We start from the raw sequence: 19,383 nt of genomic DNA on the forward strand, positions 1-19,383 counted from the left end.
ACACAAAATGTATTTTTCTGCAGACATGCAAGCCATCACACTTCATGATGCACTATGTAACTAAGCCTGTATCACAGAATGGGACACATGGTCCTTCAAAATCTGAGGAGGATTCAGTAATAATACTGTATAAGACACCCTAATCTACAAGCTTGTGGGAGTCTGGAAAAAGGTGCCCAGTCATGTTGTTGAAGCCAGTGCTTTGGCTTCTTTCAAGATACATTTGGACGAGATCCTTGGATCAATTAGCTACTCACTACTAAATGGGTTAGACGGCCCAAATGGCCTCATTTGTTTGTGACCATTTTTATCACTCACAGTTATTATCCAACATTCTCTAATTCTTCATGAGGGGTATTTATACAAACAATGTGAAATAAACAGTGAAATAGTTCACCTAACACGACTGCAATGTAATCCTTCAATTAAACATTAAAAGTAACATTTCTAGTATGATTCTATTGGGGTTTTTTTTTTCATGGGGGAATACCTACTGAAAGGTGAGGTAAAATATCTCTAAAAGACATAGTTTCACAGTTTGCAAAATACAATTTTTAAAGAATTACCAAAAGGTTCTTTTGTTTTTGACAACTGGAGCAAGAATTACAAGTAACACATAACAGTGATTTTACTTCACCAGTGTAACGGTTTTTCTTGCCGCCACTCGGCAGGGTATGGCTTGCCTGCCCTCTCTGTTCTCCAGTGAGGCGTGTCGCAGTTCGATGGCCGGCGCTCTACCCTGAGGCAAAGCACCCAGCTTCAGTGAGAGCTTTCACTGAAACAGGTGCTCTGAGAGGATTTTAACCCTATTTAGCTTCTCCTCGGCAATCCAGTATTGATGTGTACATCTCGCTTCTGAGCCACCGTTCCAGCTTCCCAGTGGAGCCATTCCTGTCCCTGGTTTCCAGTTTCCTTGGGCTCCGTCTGCCCATGGCTGTGCTGCCCAGAGGTTTCCAGTGGCTGAGAGGGGACCAGAGGTCGACTTCAGCAGATGGTCCAGACTGAATCGGCCCGTCTCCTGGTGCCCTTCAGCTGGACTGCTCCCTGCCCAGCCAGGAAGGTCAGACCCTTCCACTCTGTAGGCCCTCTGGACCCAGCACAGCTCTGGATCTTGGTGGCCCATCCCCTCCCTCATCAGCCTCCAGTCCGCCTGCCTGCACTCCAAGCGACTCCAGCGGGCTGTCCGCCTCCTCCGTGCGGTCACCTTTTCCTGGAATCCTGACCGCAAGAATGTTCTGCTGGTCGGCAGACCTAGGCCAGCCCCCCTTGTGCGCCCAAGGGGCAGTGAGCCAGCCACTGCCCCTTCTTGGTCGCGCCCATGCCCTTGGGTCTAGAACCACTACAGCATCGACCCAATTTCCCGGGGGAGGGGGGCAACATTGAACATAACAGATTTGGGGTACTTTTTTGAAAGGCTTTCACAGCAATCCTATACTCCATACTTTGGAAACTCTACGATTTAGTACTTTTTATAGCAGCTAGCAGTGAATTATTTTACAAAACACTTTGGGTATCAGATCGTAGTATCACTTTAATTTGCAATAGAGGTACTGTAAATGCCTGTTACTATTTCAGGCTGAGGCTGAGAACATTTCATTATGTGCTGAGTATGGTATTAATCAGAACATATTACCACTAAAGCACAAGTTAATTGAACAAATTTGTCTTCTAAATCCATCCATCCATGCTCACAGCAAGCCTGGGCATATTCCTGAAGCACTAGGTGGAAAGCATGATCAAGGGCAGACGAGTGCTCTTTCCCCTGGAATGGATAGAACTCCATTGCAGGGCTATAGATCTGGCAAAGGACTAGACAGTGGAGAACATGCAAACCTCAAAGAAAATGCCAAAAGAACATGAAACAGTACCAAGAAACATGTTGCCTTTCTCTTAAAGCAGAATACTGAATAACATTTTCATCCACACCCTGTAGTCTCTGTGAGTATACCTAACACACTGAGTGCTATTTAATAATTCATCAATGCGACACCCTTCCCAGCTTTAAAATGCTAAGTACAATAATATTACCCAACTGTTTTCTTCTTTTTCAGATCAGGTTAGCGCGTTCAGGAGCCTTCCCAGCAATGGAAGTGTAGGTGGTTGCAAGTTACTACTGATCTTTCCACATGCACTGAACCAGAGGGCCTTTACTTTCATACACTAAAACTACAGAAGCCAGCATATTAAATTACAGAGTGTTCAACATGTTTTCAAAGACTTGTGTCTATTTCCTGTGACGAGATTAATCTGCAACACTTATCTTTTCCTGGCTAAAAAGATATGTGTACACTAAGATAGAAATTAACACACAGATACATAAATACCTCAAAGAAAATGCATGTTCTCCAGGACGGATGTACTGCACGGAGAATATATTTCTATACAAGACCTCAAAATTTGCTTTTGTGTACCAATACATGCATTGAATACCTGACGTTTTTTATCAATTGTAAACCTCAAGATGGATTTCTGATTTGTTACTTCTAATTGTAAGAAGAAGCAGTTTAACATATGGTTAATCTTTTTTCCTTTATATTTTTAAACTGAGAGCTGTGGTATTTTCAGACATTTAAAGATACTGTATGTAGAAGAGAAAATGCAGCATTCATCCTTATTTACTCAATTTACAACTCAGTATTCTATAAGCTTATACAGTATACCCATATTAGCCCTACAGATAGTTCTGAACACACTGTATTTGTTGCTTATCTGTAAACTGAAGGTTATCTTGTAAAAGCATACTGTTTATATATTACCCACAGTTAAAACATATTGATACAATTTCTGTACTAAAGCATTTCCATATAAAACATAGACGAAAGCCTACAAACCGGACTTCTCTTTTTTTACCTAAATAAAGACTTTTGGAACTTTTCTGAAAGAATGAATTACTGTAAAGTAAAATTAATAAAAGTCCTTTACAAAAACAAATAAATTCACTTTACAATGCTAAATAAGAAAACACTTTCCCATACTGAGAACAATGGTATGATCAAGTTGATGTTACTTTAGCTTAAGAATTAAGTTTTCATGTTAAATTATTATACTGTATATTGTTATAAAAAAACATTTAAATATAGGTAAAAGTAAAAGTTAATTTCATGCTGAAAAACAGAACTTATTTTCAGTGGAATTAACCTCTAGGCTACTTCTTCAGCCAACGCAAACGTACACAGTTCCCTGCTTGAACCTTACAATTACGAACACAGCGAAGAAAAATAGTTCACTTCATAATTACTTACTATTTTTGTCATTAAGCACTTTGTATACATACAGTAATAATCTTTATCATAGAAAGATAATGAAACTGATTTTAAAACTCCCAAGTTATCAATAAGAAGGATTTTTATTGATTTAGGTTTGGATACAGCACAGTATATCACATCAAATCCATGTGTTAGCAGTACATAATACTCTCCTGGTCTTAAACTCCTGAAGTTTACAAATAAGAGTCTGATAACATGTTCAAACAGTGCAGTGTTCAAAAATTGTAATAGTTGATAAACTGATTGCTGTAGGTTGCAGCCTGACTCAATATAGAGTGCCCTCCAGAATTATTGTCACCCTAGGTAAAGATGAGCAAAAAAGGCTATGATAAAATGTATTTGTTGTTTATCAGCTTGATCTTACACTGAAAATGTGAAAAATCTAACCTTTCAGTGAGGTAAAATTATTCAAAGAAAAAAATCCTTATAAAAAATAAACATTTTTCTCAAAAACAGGTGTCACAATTATTGGCACCCCTAGAAATTCCTATGAACAAAATCTAATTGACATATATTCCCATTCACATTTGACCTTTTTTTAAGCAAACCTGAGTCTTTAGGAACTCGTGGTCCTTCCTGTTTTACTGGGGTATAAATATGAGGTGATACGCAAGCCAAACACCCTAAGTCATCCATCAACATGGGGAAGATCAGAGAATATACAAATGATATGAGACAAAAGGTTGTTGACCTTCATAAATCAGGCAAAGGCTATAAAAAAATAGCTTCACACCTAAAAATACCCATCTCCCCTATTAAGGCAATAATTAAGACGTTTCAACAACTGGAGCTGTGATGATCCTGCCTGGAAGAGGACGCAAGTGTATTTTGCGTCACACACAGTGAGGAGCATTGTTCAAGAGGCCTGGAGTTCGCTAAACATCACTGGAACTTTGATTGGAACCGGGTTCTAAGGTCAGATGAGACAGAAATAGAGCTTTTTGGCAACAAACACCAGAGGTGGGTTTGATGTAAAAAGAGTCAAGGTCATGCAGAAAGGAACAAAATCCCCACTGTGAAGAATGATGGTGGGTCTGTGATGTTGTATGGCTGTTTAACTTTCAAAGTGTCATGCCCACTGCAGCCAGAGGGCGCTCCTTCTCTGTCCTGTCCCTAGTTTCCGGTCTGCTGTCCTTCCTGTCCCTCTCTTTCCCTTGGGCTATATATTTCCGGGTCTTGCACTCTGTCCTGGCTCAGCATTGACGTTCGGATGTCCTGAGACCCGCCTAGCACCAGGGCGCCCCACGTCCGCTCCCTGAGGGCATAGGTTTCTATACGGCATTCCTGAACTCTTTGCACTATGAGCCCGGGCCTTTTTCCCGTCTCGCCGCTACGCATATGGGTCTTTTTCCGCTCTCCTGCTCCCCACGGTTTGTCCCTTTGGACGTCCATGACACAAAGGCCTTGGGAATCTTGTTAGGATACATGGCATCATGGACTCCATCAAATACCAGGAGATTTTAGATCAAAATCAGGCTGCCTCTGCCAGGAGGCTAAGACTGGGTCATGGTTGGATCTTCCAGCAGGACAATGATCCACAGCATACCTCCAAATCCACACAGAAATGGCTCACTGACCACAGAATCAAGCTTTTGTAGTGGTCATCCCAGTCCCCTGACCTAAATCCCATTGAAACCTGTGGATTGACCTGAAAAGGAGAGTCCACAAGCGAGGACCAAGGACTCTGAAGGCTCTGGAGAGATTTTGTATGGAGGAATGGTCTCAGATCCCTTTATATGCGTTCTCCCACCTCATCCAGCATTATAAGCGAAGAGTCGGTGCTGTTATCTTTGTAAAGGGAGGGTGCACAAAGTATTAAATGCAGGGGTGCCAATAATTGTGACATGTTTTTGAGAAAAATGTTTATTTTTTATAAGGATTTTTTCTTTCGATAATTTTACCTCACAGAAAGGTTCGATTTCTCTAATATTTTTAGTGTAAGATCAAGCTGATAAACAACAAAGATTTTTTCATAGCCTTTTTTGCTCATCTTCACCAAGGGTGCCAATAATTCTGGAGGGCACTGTATAAACGATAAAGAACGAAATTCGGTTTTGGACAGTTGTTCTTAAATTAGTAACAGTGAAAAATGTAAGGTCTATGTAATCTGCCCATCATTACCTATGGCTACATCAGGGAGTGTAACCTTAGAGCCAAGGTGTGAAAATTCCTGTACTTCTTTCAAATTCAGCTCTGCAACTGTAGGACTGGTTATATGATGGGAGTGTGGTTTTGCACTTAAAACTGAACCCTGGGGAAAGCTCTGAATAGACTTTTTCTTTATAGCATTAATGAAGAAGTGTCAATGGCATGGCATGGCATAACATGAGCTCACTCCACCAAAAAACAGTGGAGAAGCTTGTGAATGACATCATTGTAACAGTCTCTTTCAAACTACTGTATGAGAGGGGGGCAGTATAAACATGTGCCCCTGAAGCATCAACAAACATGATGTGTACATTTAACTTGTTATTTAATTAAATGTGAAATTTACTTCTAACTTCTGCTTGTTCATTTACAAAATAAGACATATTATACATACACAGGTGTTTTAACAGTGTATAACTGTTAAGGTCTTAAAACTTGATAAAACATCTTACTAATTGGATACCAGATAAAAGCGAATCAAGTTGAAAACGCAAGGGTTTTCAAAAAACGTACTCTTTCAGACTCAAAGAAATGTGGTCACAATTCTTTGTAGAAGTAAAAGTAGGTAGCTGCATTAGCATGTGTAGGCTGCAAAGGAAGAAGTCATCTGAAGAAGGTTTCACAGCCGAAACGTTGTGTCTTTTCTTTTCAGCATGGAATAAAGTTTTACAATTCTGTGTACATTGTTAACTCTGCTTGGTCACTTAAAGTCATTTGATTAGTTGTTTCTGGTTAATGTACTTTGTAGTAACGTCTAGTGCCTACAATGACTTTTTGAGTTCAGGTACCAATCACAGTGTTGTCTCTCAGATAAAATGGGTTACTGCTTATCAACTACTGAAGTTGCCTTAGGGTTTTGAGGTTCAGAACATGTAATGGGACTTGGTGTTAAAAAAATAAATGTACATTTAAGATTGATACCACTCCCCAGAGCTTTCTGGAAGGTTAAACCTGCGTGAATCAGACTCATGGCCTTTTAGCATCACATAGGTCAAGCACTCACACGCCTGTGCCTGTGACAGCAGCTCGAATCCGGGCTCTGGCCAGCTACTGTATGCTTCATAAGTAATGCTAATGGCAGTGTATGTTTGGCAGGAAATACACTTATGGGGTCCCATTCTACAAGTACTCCTTTTCTTTCACATATTGTACCCAAACTTCCCCTAATTACCACAAACTATACATTACATGCCATCAAGTCATCAAGACCTCCAATATTTCTGTCTGTACAGCCTGATTTAAGCGACTGGACCATTCACAGACTTATTCGTTCTTCTTTACTACATGGAAAAGATACTATAGTGCTTCAATTAATGAAGCATGATCTTCAACAATTTAGGTGTAGCAAAACTAGCTGTACATATGTTCATAGATCTCATGTTAAGTTATGTGTTTTCCTGTTTTGATGAGCATTTGGTTTGTCTTATCGAAAAAAGGAAACCATAGGTCTTGCTTAACCTTAGAGCTGACAGAGCCAAGTCTGTGTGTGGCTTTTGACCACAGCTCCCCCATCAGCATAAACAGAAGCATCACCAAGACTATCTTCCTGTCTCCAATGAGCACATACCTAACCACAAAGAACTAATAAAAAGATCATGCAGTAACTGAACTGAAATGCAACACGTCTCAGATGTCCTTCCTAAATCTGTATAATATGTACTGCACCTTGCAGGTTAGAGGGGAAAAAAGTTTCTTAATTAACTAGTACTGACCCAAAATATACACTGAACTTTTTCTTCCTGTTTTATGTATGTATGAATGCTTTTACTCCTTGTATAGCTTAACGTTTGCACAGTTTTCTGGAGATGAAAGCTTTTTAAAAGCTAAGAATTCATCCAGACATGTCCAAGCTAGATCTACTTACATATTTTCTGTAGACGTCATTTTATTGCCTCAAAGGCCAGCATTTCACATGAGCTAACTAGAACAGCATTACTTTTAATCTCTTACTTTTCAAAGGTCCTTCTTGGAGATACAGTACACACGATTACATACAAATCTCTTCGACAGTTCTGATTAATTAATGCGCATCCTGGCATTTATCTTGTAGACGTTTCCTCCTTTAAAGCGATTTTTAAACCTATATTATAATTCTGAGTCTAATTATAAGTCTTCAAGTATATTTTCCCAAGTGAAAATTATGGTAAACTCAACTTAATAACTGACTCATCACTCATCTTTCACGCTTCTGATGTGTTTCATTTCATTTCTATCACTTTCGGTGTCAAGAATTCAAAGGTTTTTTCAAAATAAAAAACAGAAATGGGGACAACGAGGAACGTCAAGCTGGAAGGTTGTAAACCGAAGAACCATTGCAGAAATACAAACATTTCACAGGCATGTGAAATATTAATATAGAAATACGAAACAATCGAAGAAAAAACCCTCAGCTCATCGAAAAAGAGAAGGCAAACTGAAACCTTCGAGCAGCGTCCGTCTTACTCAAAGCCGTGATACGAACTTTGTGAGTTTTATAGCACTAAAAATTACAGTAAATCCTTGGCCGGCTGAAAATTCGTCCGGAACTGTACTAACTGGCTGTTTTTTTGGTAAACTAAACCTGAACTTCTGTTTTATTTTGATTTATTTCCAAATATGATTGGTTATATGCGAATTCCACTTTTCCTGAGGTTCATCCCTGACTTTCGGTTTGCTTTCATTAACATTATCTATCCAATATTTATGTATTTACGTCTAATTTAATTTATAATCTACACCTGAAATTAAGTAGAAAACTCCAATTATTTAATTATCCAAGTAAAGAAACAACTGCCTTTAAGAATGACTGATATCCACTGCATTTTTTTCCCGAATAAAAAAAAAATCTAAACAGAATGTATCTGCCAAGCATTCAAACTATCATAATACTTATATGTTAGGAAAACAATTCAGAAATCAATACCTCGATAAAATGAACGGGCTGTTAACACTCCTACACTGAAGACGACTAACCATCAGTGTATCAATTGTAATGCTAATACACAGCAAACAAAGGATAATATAAGCGTCCTCCAAATTGCGATTTCCTTAGACAATAGACAGTACCTCAAAATGGAGAAAAAACATTTAAGTCATCTCGTTTGTGTTACCACTCAATACATAGTTCTGAAAGGGTAGATAAAGCTCCTATTCAAAACATATTTCACAGGAAAACATATTTCTTCCTCTAGCTTTCTATTAAAAAGCTCATCCTTTAGGTGAACTAGAAAAAGCGTATGTAAAAATATTAAAAAATAAGTGCATCCGTACAGTATGTTCAATTTTTATTTCCATAAAAGAACGTAACATTACCCGATGAGTTGTGTTTCCTGGTGTTCCTCAGTTCTTGCTATTTCTTTTGTCTTATAGAAAATCAATAGGATGCTTATCGTGCAAATAGTCCACCATTTCCGTGCAGGACGCATGTCTTGAGCAGTGTTCAATTAAATCCTTTGACTCGTTTTGTTCTCTTTTTCCTTAATTTCAAACGTAAATAATTAGCCAGATCCCCCGCTCCGCTATTGCATACACTCCTTGGTGTTGCACACATTACCCGGTCAATTCAGCCGCACATTCACTTTACACGGAGTAGAAACCCGCTTTGTGATTGAAATGTTAGTCCCCCAATCACATCTTTAAATATTTAATTTATTCAAATGACAACGGCGATATAACCAATAAGATGCGAACAAGGCGTGGTTTCTGTTTGAAGTTTCGCTGCGGTCAGTCGGGCGCCTAGGACAAGACTGCACGCAGTTAAACCTTCAGCTAAGAGACAGAAAACAGTGTTTTGTGTGGTATTTCTACCGTGTGTACTAGTATCACTGAAGGTCGTTTTGATTTGGTTTCTTGTGAAACAGAGAATAGCTAAAGACGTGGGCTTTACAATCTCATTACGGCTCTGCCACCTCGCAGAAGCACGCAAATGGAAAGTACCTAGCATGACACCCGTAAGCTGTCCGTGCTAAATACACAGTCGTGAGACACATTTTGTTTGTTTCTTTTTTTGACAATACTGGAACTCACTGATTGGTCACACACAGCAACATTCTTTAGCTACGTGACTACTTTCATGCACGAAATCTTCGTGAAATTTTATGTGCTTTGTACTCTGGTACTTAATTCTTTCCATTTAACAGCCAATGAGCATATTGCATATTTAAAACGGGATTTTCCAGATTTTTAAGGAAATTTTTATAAACTAATATTTGGGCAGAGTATGAGACGAAGTCAAGAAATACTGTTTTACTGGTAGAAATGAATGCTTCTGATATAATTGAAGGAAGAAGACAAACACACTAGTAAATACCTGATAATCATGGTAGGGACAACTGTTTACAATTTAACATCTAAACCTGTAGTGTTCTTTAGAAGGAAAAAAACTTCATGCTATTTCCATTAACATGCAAAGTTCCTTGTTCCTTGTTGTACATCTGGGTAAGAACCTGGAATGGGGCACAAATTTGGATTTGGAGTGTAAGAAGGGCCTTTCAAGGCTCTTTTCCATTAAATCTTTTAATGTGTGGTCTAAGGGTGGTCTTTTATGCATCTACTGTATGTGTTGGGGGGAGTAACATGCAGAAGAAAAACTATGCAATGTAATAGGTTTATTAAGAGGGAGAGTGCCAATGTATGATGCATGATGTGATTAGTTGTACTGCATTATATGTCTGTTTTTTGTACAACTGTCATGTCTATGCAGTGTTTCTATTATATTTTACTATACTTTATCTTTATGAATTGTGTTAGCAACTTAATTTACCCCTTGGGGAGTACTAAAGTTTAGTGTATCATATCATATCAAGAAAAGACCATTAGGCCCTGCCAGCTCATTTGGTTGCTAGCAACTAAGTGATACAGTAATCTCTCTTTGCCTTTAAATGAAAGAAGTCAGGGTGTCAGCTTCAATAACATGGTTATGTAGCTTGTTTTATTCCCTCACAACCTTTTTGAAAAAAAGGCCTTCTATTCTTTGCTTTAAAACTTCCACAAAATTCAATTTGTGACTTCTGGTTTTTGTTTTACAATTAATGATGAAGAAGCATAGGTTGACTTTGTCAGTGCCTTTGTGGAGTCTGAATATGTCAATAAGGTCTCCTCATAGTCTTCTCTGTTTAAGACTAAAAATGATCAGTTCCTGCCTGGAGTTTCTATGTTCTTCTTTGTGTTCACGAGGGCATCCTCCAGATGCTCCAGTTTCTTTTAGATCCTCAAGATCTCCCAGTATGCAGACAACACAACAATGTTTCTGAACTCAGACAGGGAGTTGAAGAGGGCCCTGCAGGTCATGGAGCAATACTCCAGGACCTCGGTATCAAAACTGAACTGCAGAAAGAGCAAACTCAAGTTCTCCGGACTCTGTAAGGACAGGCCGACAGTGCCAGAAGGTCCTGAGTTCTGCACGAAGCCCCTCAAAATATTGGGGGTTTCGTTCCAGAGCCACTATAATGAGACTATCAACTGCACTGAGAGGATTGGTAAGGTGAACACGAAGCTGGGTCTGTGGAAAACACAGTCGCTGTCCCTGATGGGGAAAGTGATGGTGTTGAAAGCAGACATCCTGCCATCTTTGGTATACCTGGCTGCAGTGTACCCAGTGCCGGCCAGACTCAGACGATCGCTGTTCAAAGATATAGGGGTAAGTCCATGGGGAAGAATATGCCCTGGTGTCTGTGTGTGCATGTCCGTATTTGTGTCTGTCTGCTAAGTGATGAACTGGTGTTCCATTCAGGGTGTACCCTGCCTTGTGCCCAGTGCTTGCTGGGACAAGCTCTGGCTCCCCCGTGACCCTGAATTGGAAGAAGTGGTTAGAGAATGGATGGATGGTATAATCAGTTCTTTTAACCCGACAGAGTAGGACATTCCTTAAAGCATAAGAATGTATCTGGTTTGCCTTCTCCATTGCTGCAATATATTTGAGTATCACAATGTCCAACATTTTAAACGTTATATTAAACAAAGTCTTCTCAATATATAGACCTTGTTAGATATCACTACCTTTCTAAGAATATGTTGTGATGCTCTCTTGTCACACATGTTGAGGTACAGTTACTCCACCATCAGTCTTGTGACACAACATTGCAGTGAATTGTGAGGGCAGAGGATAGTGAAACCAGTGTTCCAATTTTACTGTTGCTTTTCTGTCTGAATTTAAGTGGTTTATTTTTAATCTGACTGTACTGTAAATTTAGGGTAATTATTGTGTTAAAAATGTACTTTTACTGTATGTTCTGTAGGCACAGGGCGGGAGTGTAAATTCATCAAGTCTGTGATCTGCCACAGTGAATACTACCGTTGCACATAAAAAAATCACAGAATTTATGTCTGTGAAAGAAGAAGTTATATAAATGAAAAGGGCAGAGACAGGGAGAGGAAATAATTAAAGAAGAAGTCAGACTGAGTATTCAGACGTCCAGGGCTAACCTCAACCCAGTTTGCTTTTGCAGCATATTTCAATTCCACAACGCTTCTGTCACTAATACAGGTAAAAAAAAGCTGTATCTTTGAAAAACAAATATTGTATAATGTGAAGAGCTTCAAAAAACAAAAACATCAAAAATGGGTGCCTAACTATAAAAAGAAAAGTGTTGTAGACACTAGACAAAATGTTTTTTTCATCCCAAACACTAAATAGAGTTCGAAAACAAGAATATGTAAGAAATAATGAAAATGTACAGTGTAACACTGGGGTTCCCTGTCCAGCTTGTGGAGGCCCATACCTCCACCACCTGGGTTCTATACCCATCAAGCTTAATTACTTAATTAAAACCTAATTGAAGTAACAGGTTTCTTGATTGGAACAAGATTTCCTTCTATTTCGAAGTTTGAAACTTTATGGGTCAATTGCACTGACCTTGCAGATTAAGTAAGGAGGTGGATACCAAGTTGAGTACTAACTAGTACAGTACTACTGTATATTGGGATCACCCCACCTGCTTGCTCACTTGCAATGAACAAACCTGCAAAACAAAGCTGGAGATCTCCAACTTCTAGCTGAAGCACATCATTGCTGTGCTACCAAGCAGGAACATGAATGGGGCTCTGACTCAGAATATTTGAATTATTCAGACCACAAAGTATGTGCTAATACAGTATGTGGACCGATATAATATGTACATTAACTTCTTTGAGAAGTTATGATAAAGAAGAATGATTGTGATCATTTGTCTGCTGCAATGTATTCAAGATATTTTTTTTTTCATTAGGTCTCTCAAGGCCAAAAAGATATAAGTAAATAAAACTCTCTACTGGTCATTTTGTTGGCACCTCAGATGCTATCTGTTTCCCAGATGTTTGACATTTTGACTATGAAAATGTTTTCCCTGAATAGTCTCTGGGCATCCAAATATTTCAGTGTTTTGTGCAGATTGAATGACAGTCATTCTCATGATGTTCTGTTTATTTCTTCCTGTATTTTAAGGTGTTTTTGTCTCTCAGGTAAATATATATATATATATTCTGAAGATGAAGTTGAAGATGACCTTAGGTAGGTAGTATCTGCATTCTTGGAGCAGGATCTTAAACCAAACTTATTTATTGGTTGCTCTGTACAAGTTTGTTCAAGTTTGTTTTGTGGAAGCCAAGCATATCTCAATACAAGCAACAGCTCCCAGACAGGCAACCTTCTGTCATGCTAACAGCAATCCATTTCCATTATTCAACTATGGTGTTACCTTGTCCTTTTCTTCTTGTTTAATTAAAACAAAAGCTTTTGTGGGCATTACATACACATTAAAATTCCACTTTTGACAAAAGTAAGAATATTAACCTCAGTGTCCTGGCTGAATTCTACTTGAGCCCTGCATGATTTGACCTACAGTACCTTACTGAAGAAATGTGAAGTGACTTCTCACTTCCTGCCAGATTGGGTGTATGCTGTGTGACACCCATGTGACTGCTGTATTCCAGTTTTAGATGAAGAGCCTCTCCTTCTCTTTATAAAACTAAAGCAATAATTATTATTATTTTATTATTATTAACAAATTGTTGCTTTGGCTGAGCTGAACATAGACAATGTGCATAGCAGGACCATTTTGTTAATCACATGACAAGAAGAGTAACACAATTAACCACGGTATTTATCATGTAAGGGAGATTGTAATTATAATGGTGGCTATTACCAGTACAGTATCTCTTTACAACAGGATCTTTTTTGCCCAGAACATTGCATACGATGGCACTTGTGAGCATTGTGAATTATGGAAGTATATGTGTGTTTGAAGAAGAGAAGAAAAATAATTATGCAAAAGGGGTCAATGGCATATCTGTGCTTCTAACCCTGATAAAGTGGAAATGCACATTTTCTAACGATTAATTGCAGATGATTTATGAATTCCATATCTGCCATTCATTAATATGACAATTATTATCATCTCCAGATGTGGAGATATATGTATTATGATGTGTGATACTTAATCCTAGAGCTTTTCATACTGAGATTATACAGTAAGTGTTACAAAGATTAATACGATTGTACTGTGGTGAATTATGTTTATTCATAAAAACATATATTAAACTATATACACACTACAGAGCATGTGAAGAAATACATTCCAAAAAATACAGCTTTAGTTATTAAGAAAAAATAGTTGTACAGTAGTTATCAAAAAGCTATGGCACTAGCATAATATGGTATATGGTATAATATGAACGTTACTAAACAAAGGATACTCCAACTAAAATTAGACAGAAGCACTATGCAATAATACTAAGTGTGATTAAGTGTGAGGCCTACTAATGGTGTGAGCAGAAGGCAGGAGACAGGAGACAGCTCAAGTTCAAGTTCAAGTTTATTGTCATTATACTTATAGTACATACAGGTACTGTATATGGTATAACGAAATGCTATTTAGCTAGCTCTCGAACATAAGTAGTACAAAGAAAAACAACAACAACAATACAATTGTATAACAAAGAAAGACAGAGACAACAGGCAGTGTGCAAAAATCAACAACAGGCAATGTGCAAAAACATCAACAGGCAATGTGCAAAACAGCCAAAAGGTAACAGGTTATGTGCAAAAACATGCATCAACAGAATGAAATAAAGGGATAGAAATTATGGGGATTGAGCTTTTGACATGTATGGTAGAGGTAGATTTTCAATGTGTGTTTGGGTTTTTGGTAACAAAGAAAGAAAGAAAGAAGGCACTGTGAGGTTCAGATCATAGGTGAGAGTGAGAGTGAGAGAGGCTGGGAGTTTAATAGTTTGATACTGCGGGGGTAAAAACTGTCTCTGAGTCTGGTAGCCCGGGCCCGAATGCTCCGGTACCGTTTTCCAGATGGTAGCGGATCATACAGTCTGTAGCTGGGGTGTGTGGGGTCTTTGATGATGCTTAGAGCTTTCCTCAAGCACCGTCTGTCATAAATGTCCTGTATAGATGGGAGGGCAACCCCAGTGATGGACTGGGCAGTTTTCACCACCCACTGTAGGGCTTTGCGGTCAGCAGGACTGCAGTTGCCATACCACACTGTGATGCAACCTGTCAGTGTGCTTTTTGTAGTGCATCTGTAAAAGTTAGTGAGGATCTGGGGACATATCTTAGCCTTCTTCAACTGTCTTAGGAAGTACAGGTGCTGTTGCGCTTTCTCGATCAGACAGGTGGTGTTGAGAGACCATGTGAGGTCCTCGGTGATATGGACGCCAAGAAATTTAAAGTTACAGCTGGCCAAGCTGGTGAAAGTGAAACTACTGTCGAAGCCATGGTCAGTTAAACAGGTATCAGAGAAAAAGTATAGGGAAAATCCAAAGATGAGTGCAGTAAGCAGGCAGGGTCACAACATGAAGGTCGGTCCAATCGAAGAGTAAGTAGGCCATGAAAAACAAGTAGGCAAATGAGAGACGTAAACCAAAACTCTACTTACAGTTTGGTTCGATGACTGAGCAAGAGACGTTGTTACTGCTGGACTTTAATACCCAGTGGGACGAGGTAAGTATCAACTTAATAACAGTCTGGTGGTTTCGATAATTGTCCTGCCTTCGTTACCATGGGCACCAATGACTTGGCAGAGCGAGTGGAGACTTGGCTAGTCACCATGTTAGTAGTTGAGAACTAGCTTGTTTTCCATGGGTATGACATTCAGAGCCTCCACTGTTTTATGTCCCACCCAGCACCAGACACTTTGGCACCAAGAAGTGGAAAAAGCTCTAAGACTTGAATGACATAAGGAACCCAAAGGATCCAATAATTCCAAGGGACAGAATGTAAAATCTCACATCAGCACCAGCATCTTTTTAGCTGCAGTCATACCACTCAACCAGATCTGACACATTTTACAACCAGATCTGAGAAGCCCGGATTAGTGCCACCATCTAATATCCAGGGAGTATATGTATATATAGGTTTATATGGGAATATAAACAGATCTGGGCATATCCAATATTATGTAAAAAGGTCTACAATGCCCCCTCAACAAAGTGTTCACAGCATACTAGGTAGTAGCTCCGTATAATATAATCTTTGAGAGGTCAAGTGCACTATGAAATAATTTGGCAGATCATTTGATGAGACAGATGTTATCCTACAAGTTGTGCCTGGAAATAACTCCTCTAGCATTTGAGTCCCTATTCCAAACACTAACCACTTTTTAAGGATTTGTGTTAAGACTGTAAATAAATAAACTGAGGTCAAACAGATTATGCATTAGCTGCATAGGCAATCTCAACCCCCTGAGCACATCGCAGCCTTGCACTGCCGAACTGAGACTTAAGTACAGAAAATACAGACAGGAGAGGAGACAGGAAAGTTGTATTGTGACTATGAGTCTTGGAATGAAGTAAGACACTAATATTATCTGTTTAAAAGGGGAAAATAATTATCTCCAAGAATTGTAAGCATTTTATGCATTCTGAGATTTTGGGAACATTTCTGCTGGAGATCGAATCCTAATCAATTGGCTATAGATGAAAAAAATAAAAGAAATCTTGAAATTATGAAGACTGAAGGATAAATTGGACTTTCTTCGTGTGGATGCCAATATGCAAAAGTGTCCGAGTTAAATGAAACACACAATGAATGCAAAATGGAGGAATAGAAATAAAGTAGAAAGACTGGCAAAGTCCAGACCCCTGCAGACCTTTCATATGGTGGAATATATTTAATACATGGTTGCTTTCCTTTCCATTTGACTATTGAAATTCTAGAATGCAATTACTACAATACCTTAAGGAGAGAGAGGGGGGAATCATAGAGCTAGAAATATTCAGGGGAAGAACCACATTCACTTTTATTATGGAGATGCAAGACTGAAGAGAATTCAGCAAATGATTCAATTTATTCAAGTCAGCATCTTTTTTGTTTAAAATATTTAAGTTGTTTATTGTGTTTGTGTGTGAAGAAGAACAAATGTCAATACCAACATATCTGGAGTGTTAAATGTTTTTGTTACTAGCAGCACTATTGGAAGTAGACTGGCTTTGCTCATTGCAAAATTTAATAGCATTAATAAAGACTTCACTAATTATATACCCCAATAGAGCACTGACTTCAAAAATAGTGAATAAGGCAGGGATATGAGACATTCTGTGCATATAACATATCATCAACCTAGTAATCGAAACTGAAGGAGATGAAAGCCCAATCTCTGACATCCACAGTCCTGACAAATTTTACATCTGTGCGGAAGTGCCTTCTAAAATGGAAGAAAATCGAATCAATAACAACCCCAATCTACTGAAGACCAGAGAACTCAACACTTAGTTAGTGTTCCCATGATTTGACCAGCGAAGGTCTTGTGACACTGACATGATATTTAAAATATGGTCTTTCTCTCTCCCTTCCTGCTGTCCCTCTCCCCTTTCTGTCCTGTTTCGTTGTGGGGCAGCCAACCCATCACACCTTCAGCTCTCGCATATCTCCAGTGTTTCTACCTGTTCTCCTTCCCTTCCTTTTCCCCTGTCCCTGCAGGAGCCCTCCCACTCGCTGATGGCCACTCCATTCAGTGGACCGAGAGCGCAAAGCAACACTTCACAGTCCCTCTTGCCTGCTCTTCAGTCATCGCCCAGGCAGCAGCAGCGACAGGTCTTCTTCGTAGGGTTTCTTTGATCTCTTTTGGGTTCCTGTCAGCCTCATCTTTACAGTCAGGTTGCCTTTTCCCAAGTCAGGTGAGTTGTGCTAAAATCATTTCAACATTATCCAAATGTTCCACATTTGCTTGTGACTGAACTACTGGCATAGTTTGTTTTAGGTTAGTGCCTATTTAACAATTAGAAAACTGTTTACAGAAACTTAATTAAGTCATATGACATCACCTGGATGTTCCCCAACATCCCCAATTTTATCATTTGTTTGTACTCAGTTGGTGTCAGAAATATCTGACATTTACTATTAAACTCTGTATTAACACTCTCCCCTTTCATTTTATAATGTAACATTTATTTAACAAGATATTTACTTATATACTTATTTGTTATATATTAACAAGATATTTAATGTTTTCAATTCAGGACAGCCTGGTGGCAGAGTGGTTAGCATTGGTATCTCGCAGTGCTAGGACCCCTGAATTCAATTCCTGGTTTACTATCTGCGTGTTACTCTCCCTGTGTTTGTGTGGGTTGCCTCCAGGTGCCCCAGTTTCTTCCCACAGTATGTAGTCCATCCTACATACTGGTAGGTTAATTAGCTTCTGGGAAACCTGGCCCTGGTATTCATTTTGGTGTCTGTGTTTGCCCCGTGATGGACTGGCGTTCCATGCAGGGTGTATCCTGCCTTGCATCCATTGCTTGCTAGGATAGGCTCCAGCACCCCCATTACCCTGTATTGGAAGATCTGATTTAAAAAAAAGGATATTTTCAAATTTTAAGCTACTAAACAGAAACAGACAACCAAAAATGTAATATTACATAGAGCTGATAAAAAGTTAGTTTTGAAAGGATCCTAAATTTAAACTTAAAAAGTACCTAATAAGCAACACAAAAAGGTCAGGTGGAAGACCATTTTCAGGGCAATGAGGCAGTTATGTTGAATAGAGATTAAGCCAGGTATGAGCCACCGTTCAGGCCAAGATCATAAAAATAGATCAAACAGTAAAAACTGCTTCTACGTTGACACATTCTATTGCCGATTACTGTGCAACAGTGGGAGGAGCCGTGGTGAGCACCGGTAAAAGTCGACACCCCCGTCTGAGTGGGCGGAGGCACCGTTGTGAGGTTGGCGAGAACCAAAAAGAAAACCAAAGGAACAGAAAAATGTGCTGTTGTGTAGAACGGCGCTCATGGTGGACTTACCCTATTTAACAGGGTCCAACCTGGGAGAACAGGCAGGGTGCGCAAGGCCAGATATAAAAAGCTGACTAGTGAAAAAAGGACAGCCTGTCCCGGTTGAGATGCATGACGGGACAGGCAAAAAGGAAAAAAAAACAGAGACAAAAACCAATGGCCTTATGCTCAGGTACAATCCAGATAGAACTACTAATAGAAGTTCCTCCCCTTCTGGGGGTTTACCGTGTTTGTGTCTTTTTAGTGTGTTTTTAAAGAGCCTTCAAAGCTGTGGCTACTAAGGTTGCATGTTGCCCTTCATCCAGAGCTCCGCCTCCACAGTGAACAGCCCCCCCGTGTAGTGCTACAACTGGAAAACAACTTTTATTTTATTTCAGTCAAATGTAATATCCAGTTTTACTTTCATTTTTTAAGGTGTCAGACTGTTACACTTATTTCTGAATTGGAAAGCACAAACGTTTTACACATCTGTTCAGGGTTTATGCCAAGTTACCAGCATCTGGCCCTTAAACCACTCCATGTAATCAGTAATTGTGTCTGGGCCAGCTGTATAGCTCTTTATTTATAGGTCCTTACACCTGATCTTTCAATTAACTGTAATTTAAACATTTTTTATGTTTTATTGGCTGATTTTAATATTTCTTGTGTTCAATGTTGGTGAAAATATTGCAAATAATGCCAAATTTACAATAGTGCATTTTGTCTGAGAATAAGATAAGAATAAGAAGTCTTTGTATCTGTATTACTCTTGTACTTATGCTAGTTTTAACATTAT

General features: G+C 39.0%; 1 protein-coding gene across 1 annotated transcript in view; it reads right to left on the reverse strand.

The window, feature by feature from the left end:
• st8sia4 (ST8 alpha-N-acetyl-neuraminide alpha-2,8-sialyltransferase 4) overlaps positions 1-9,010 on the reverse strand; it is a 60,129-nt gene extending 51,119 nt beyond the window's left edge. Inside the window, exon 1 of the mRNA XM_006626861.3 lies at positions 8,706-9,010. Within this exon, the coding sequence (XP_006626924.2) occupies positions 8,706-8,818 (113 nt within the window). The 5' untranslated portion in view covers positions 8,819-9,010. The remainder of the gene's footprint in view (positions 1-8,705) is intronic.
• Positions 9,011-19,383: the final 10,373 nt, after the last annotated feature.

Source organism: Lepisosteus oculatus, chromosome 3 (assembly GCF_040954835.1).
Source record: "Lepisosteus oculatus isolate fLepOcu1 chromosome 3, fLepOcu1.hap2, whole genome shotgun sequence".
NCBI classification, from domain to species: domain Eukaryota; kingdom Metazoa; phylum Chordata; class Actinopteri; order Semionotiformes; family Lepisosteidae; genus Lepisosteus; species Lepisosteus oculatus.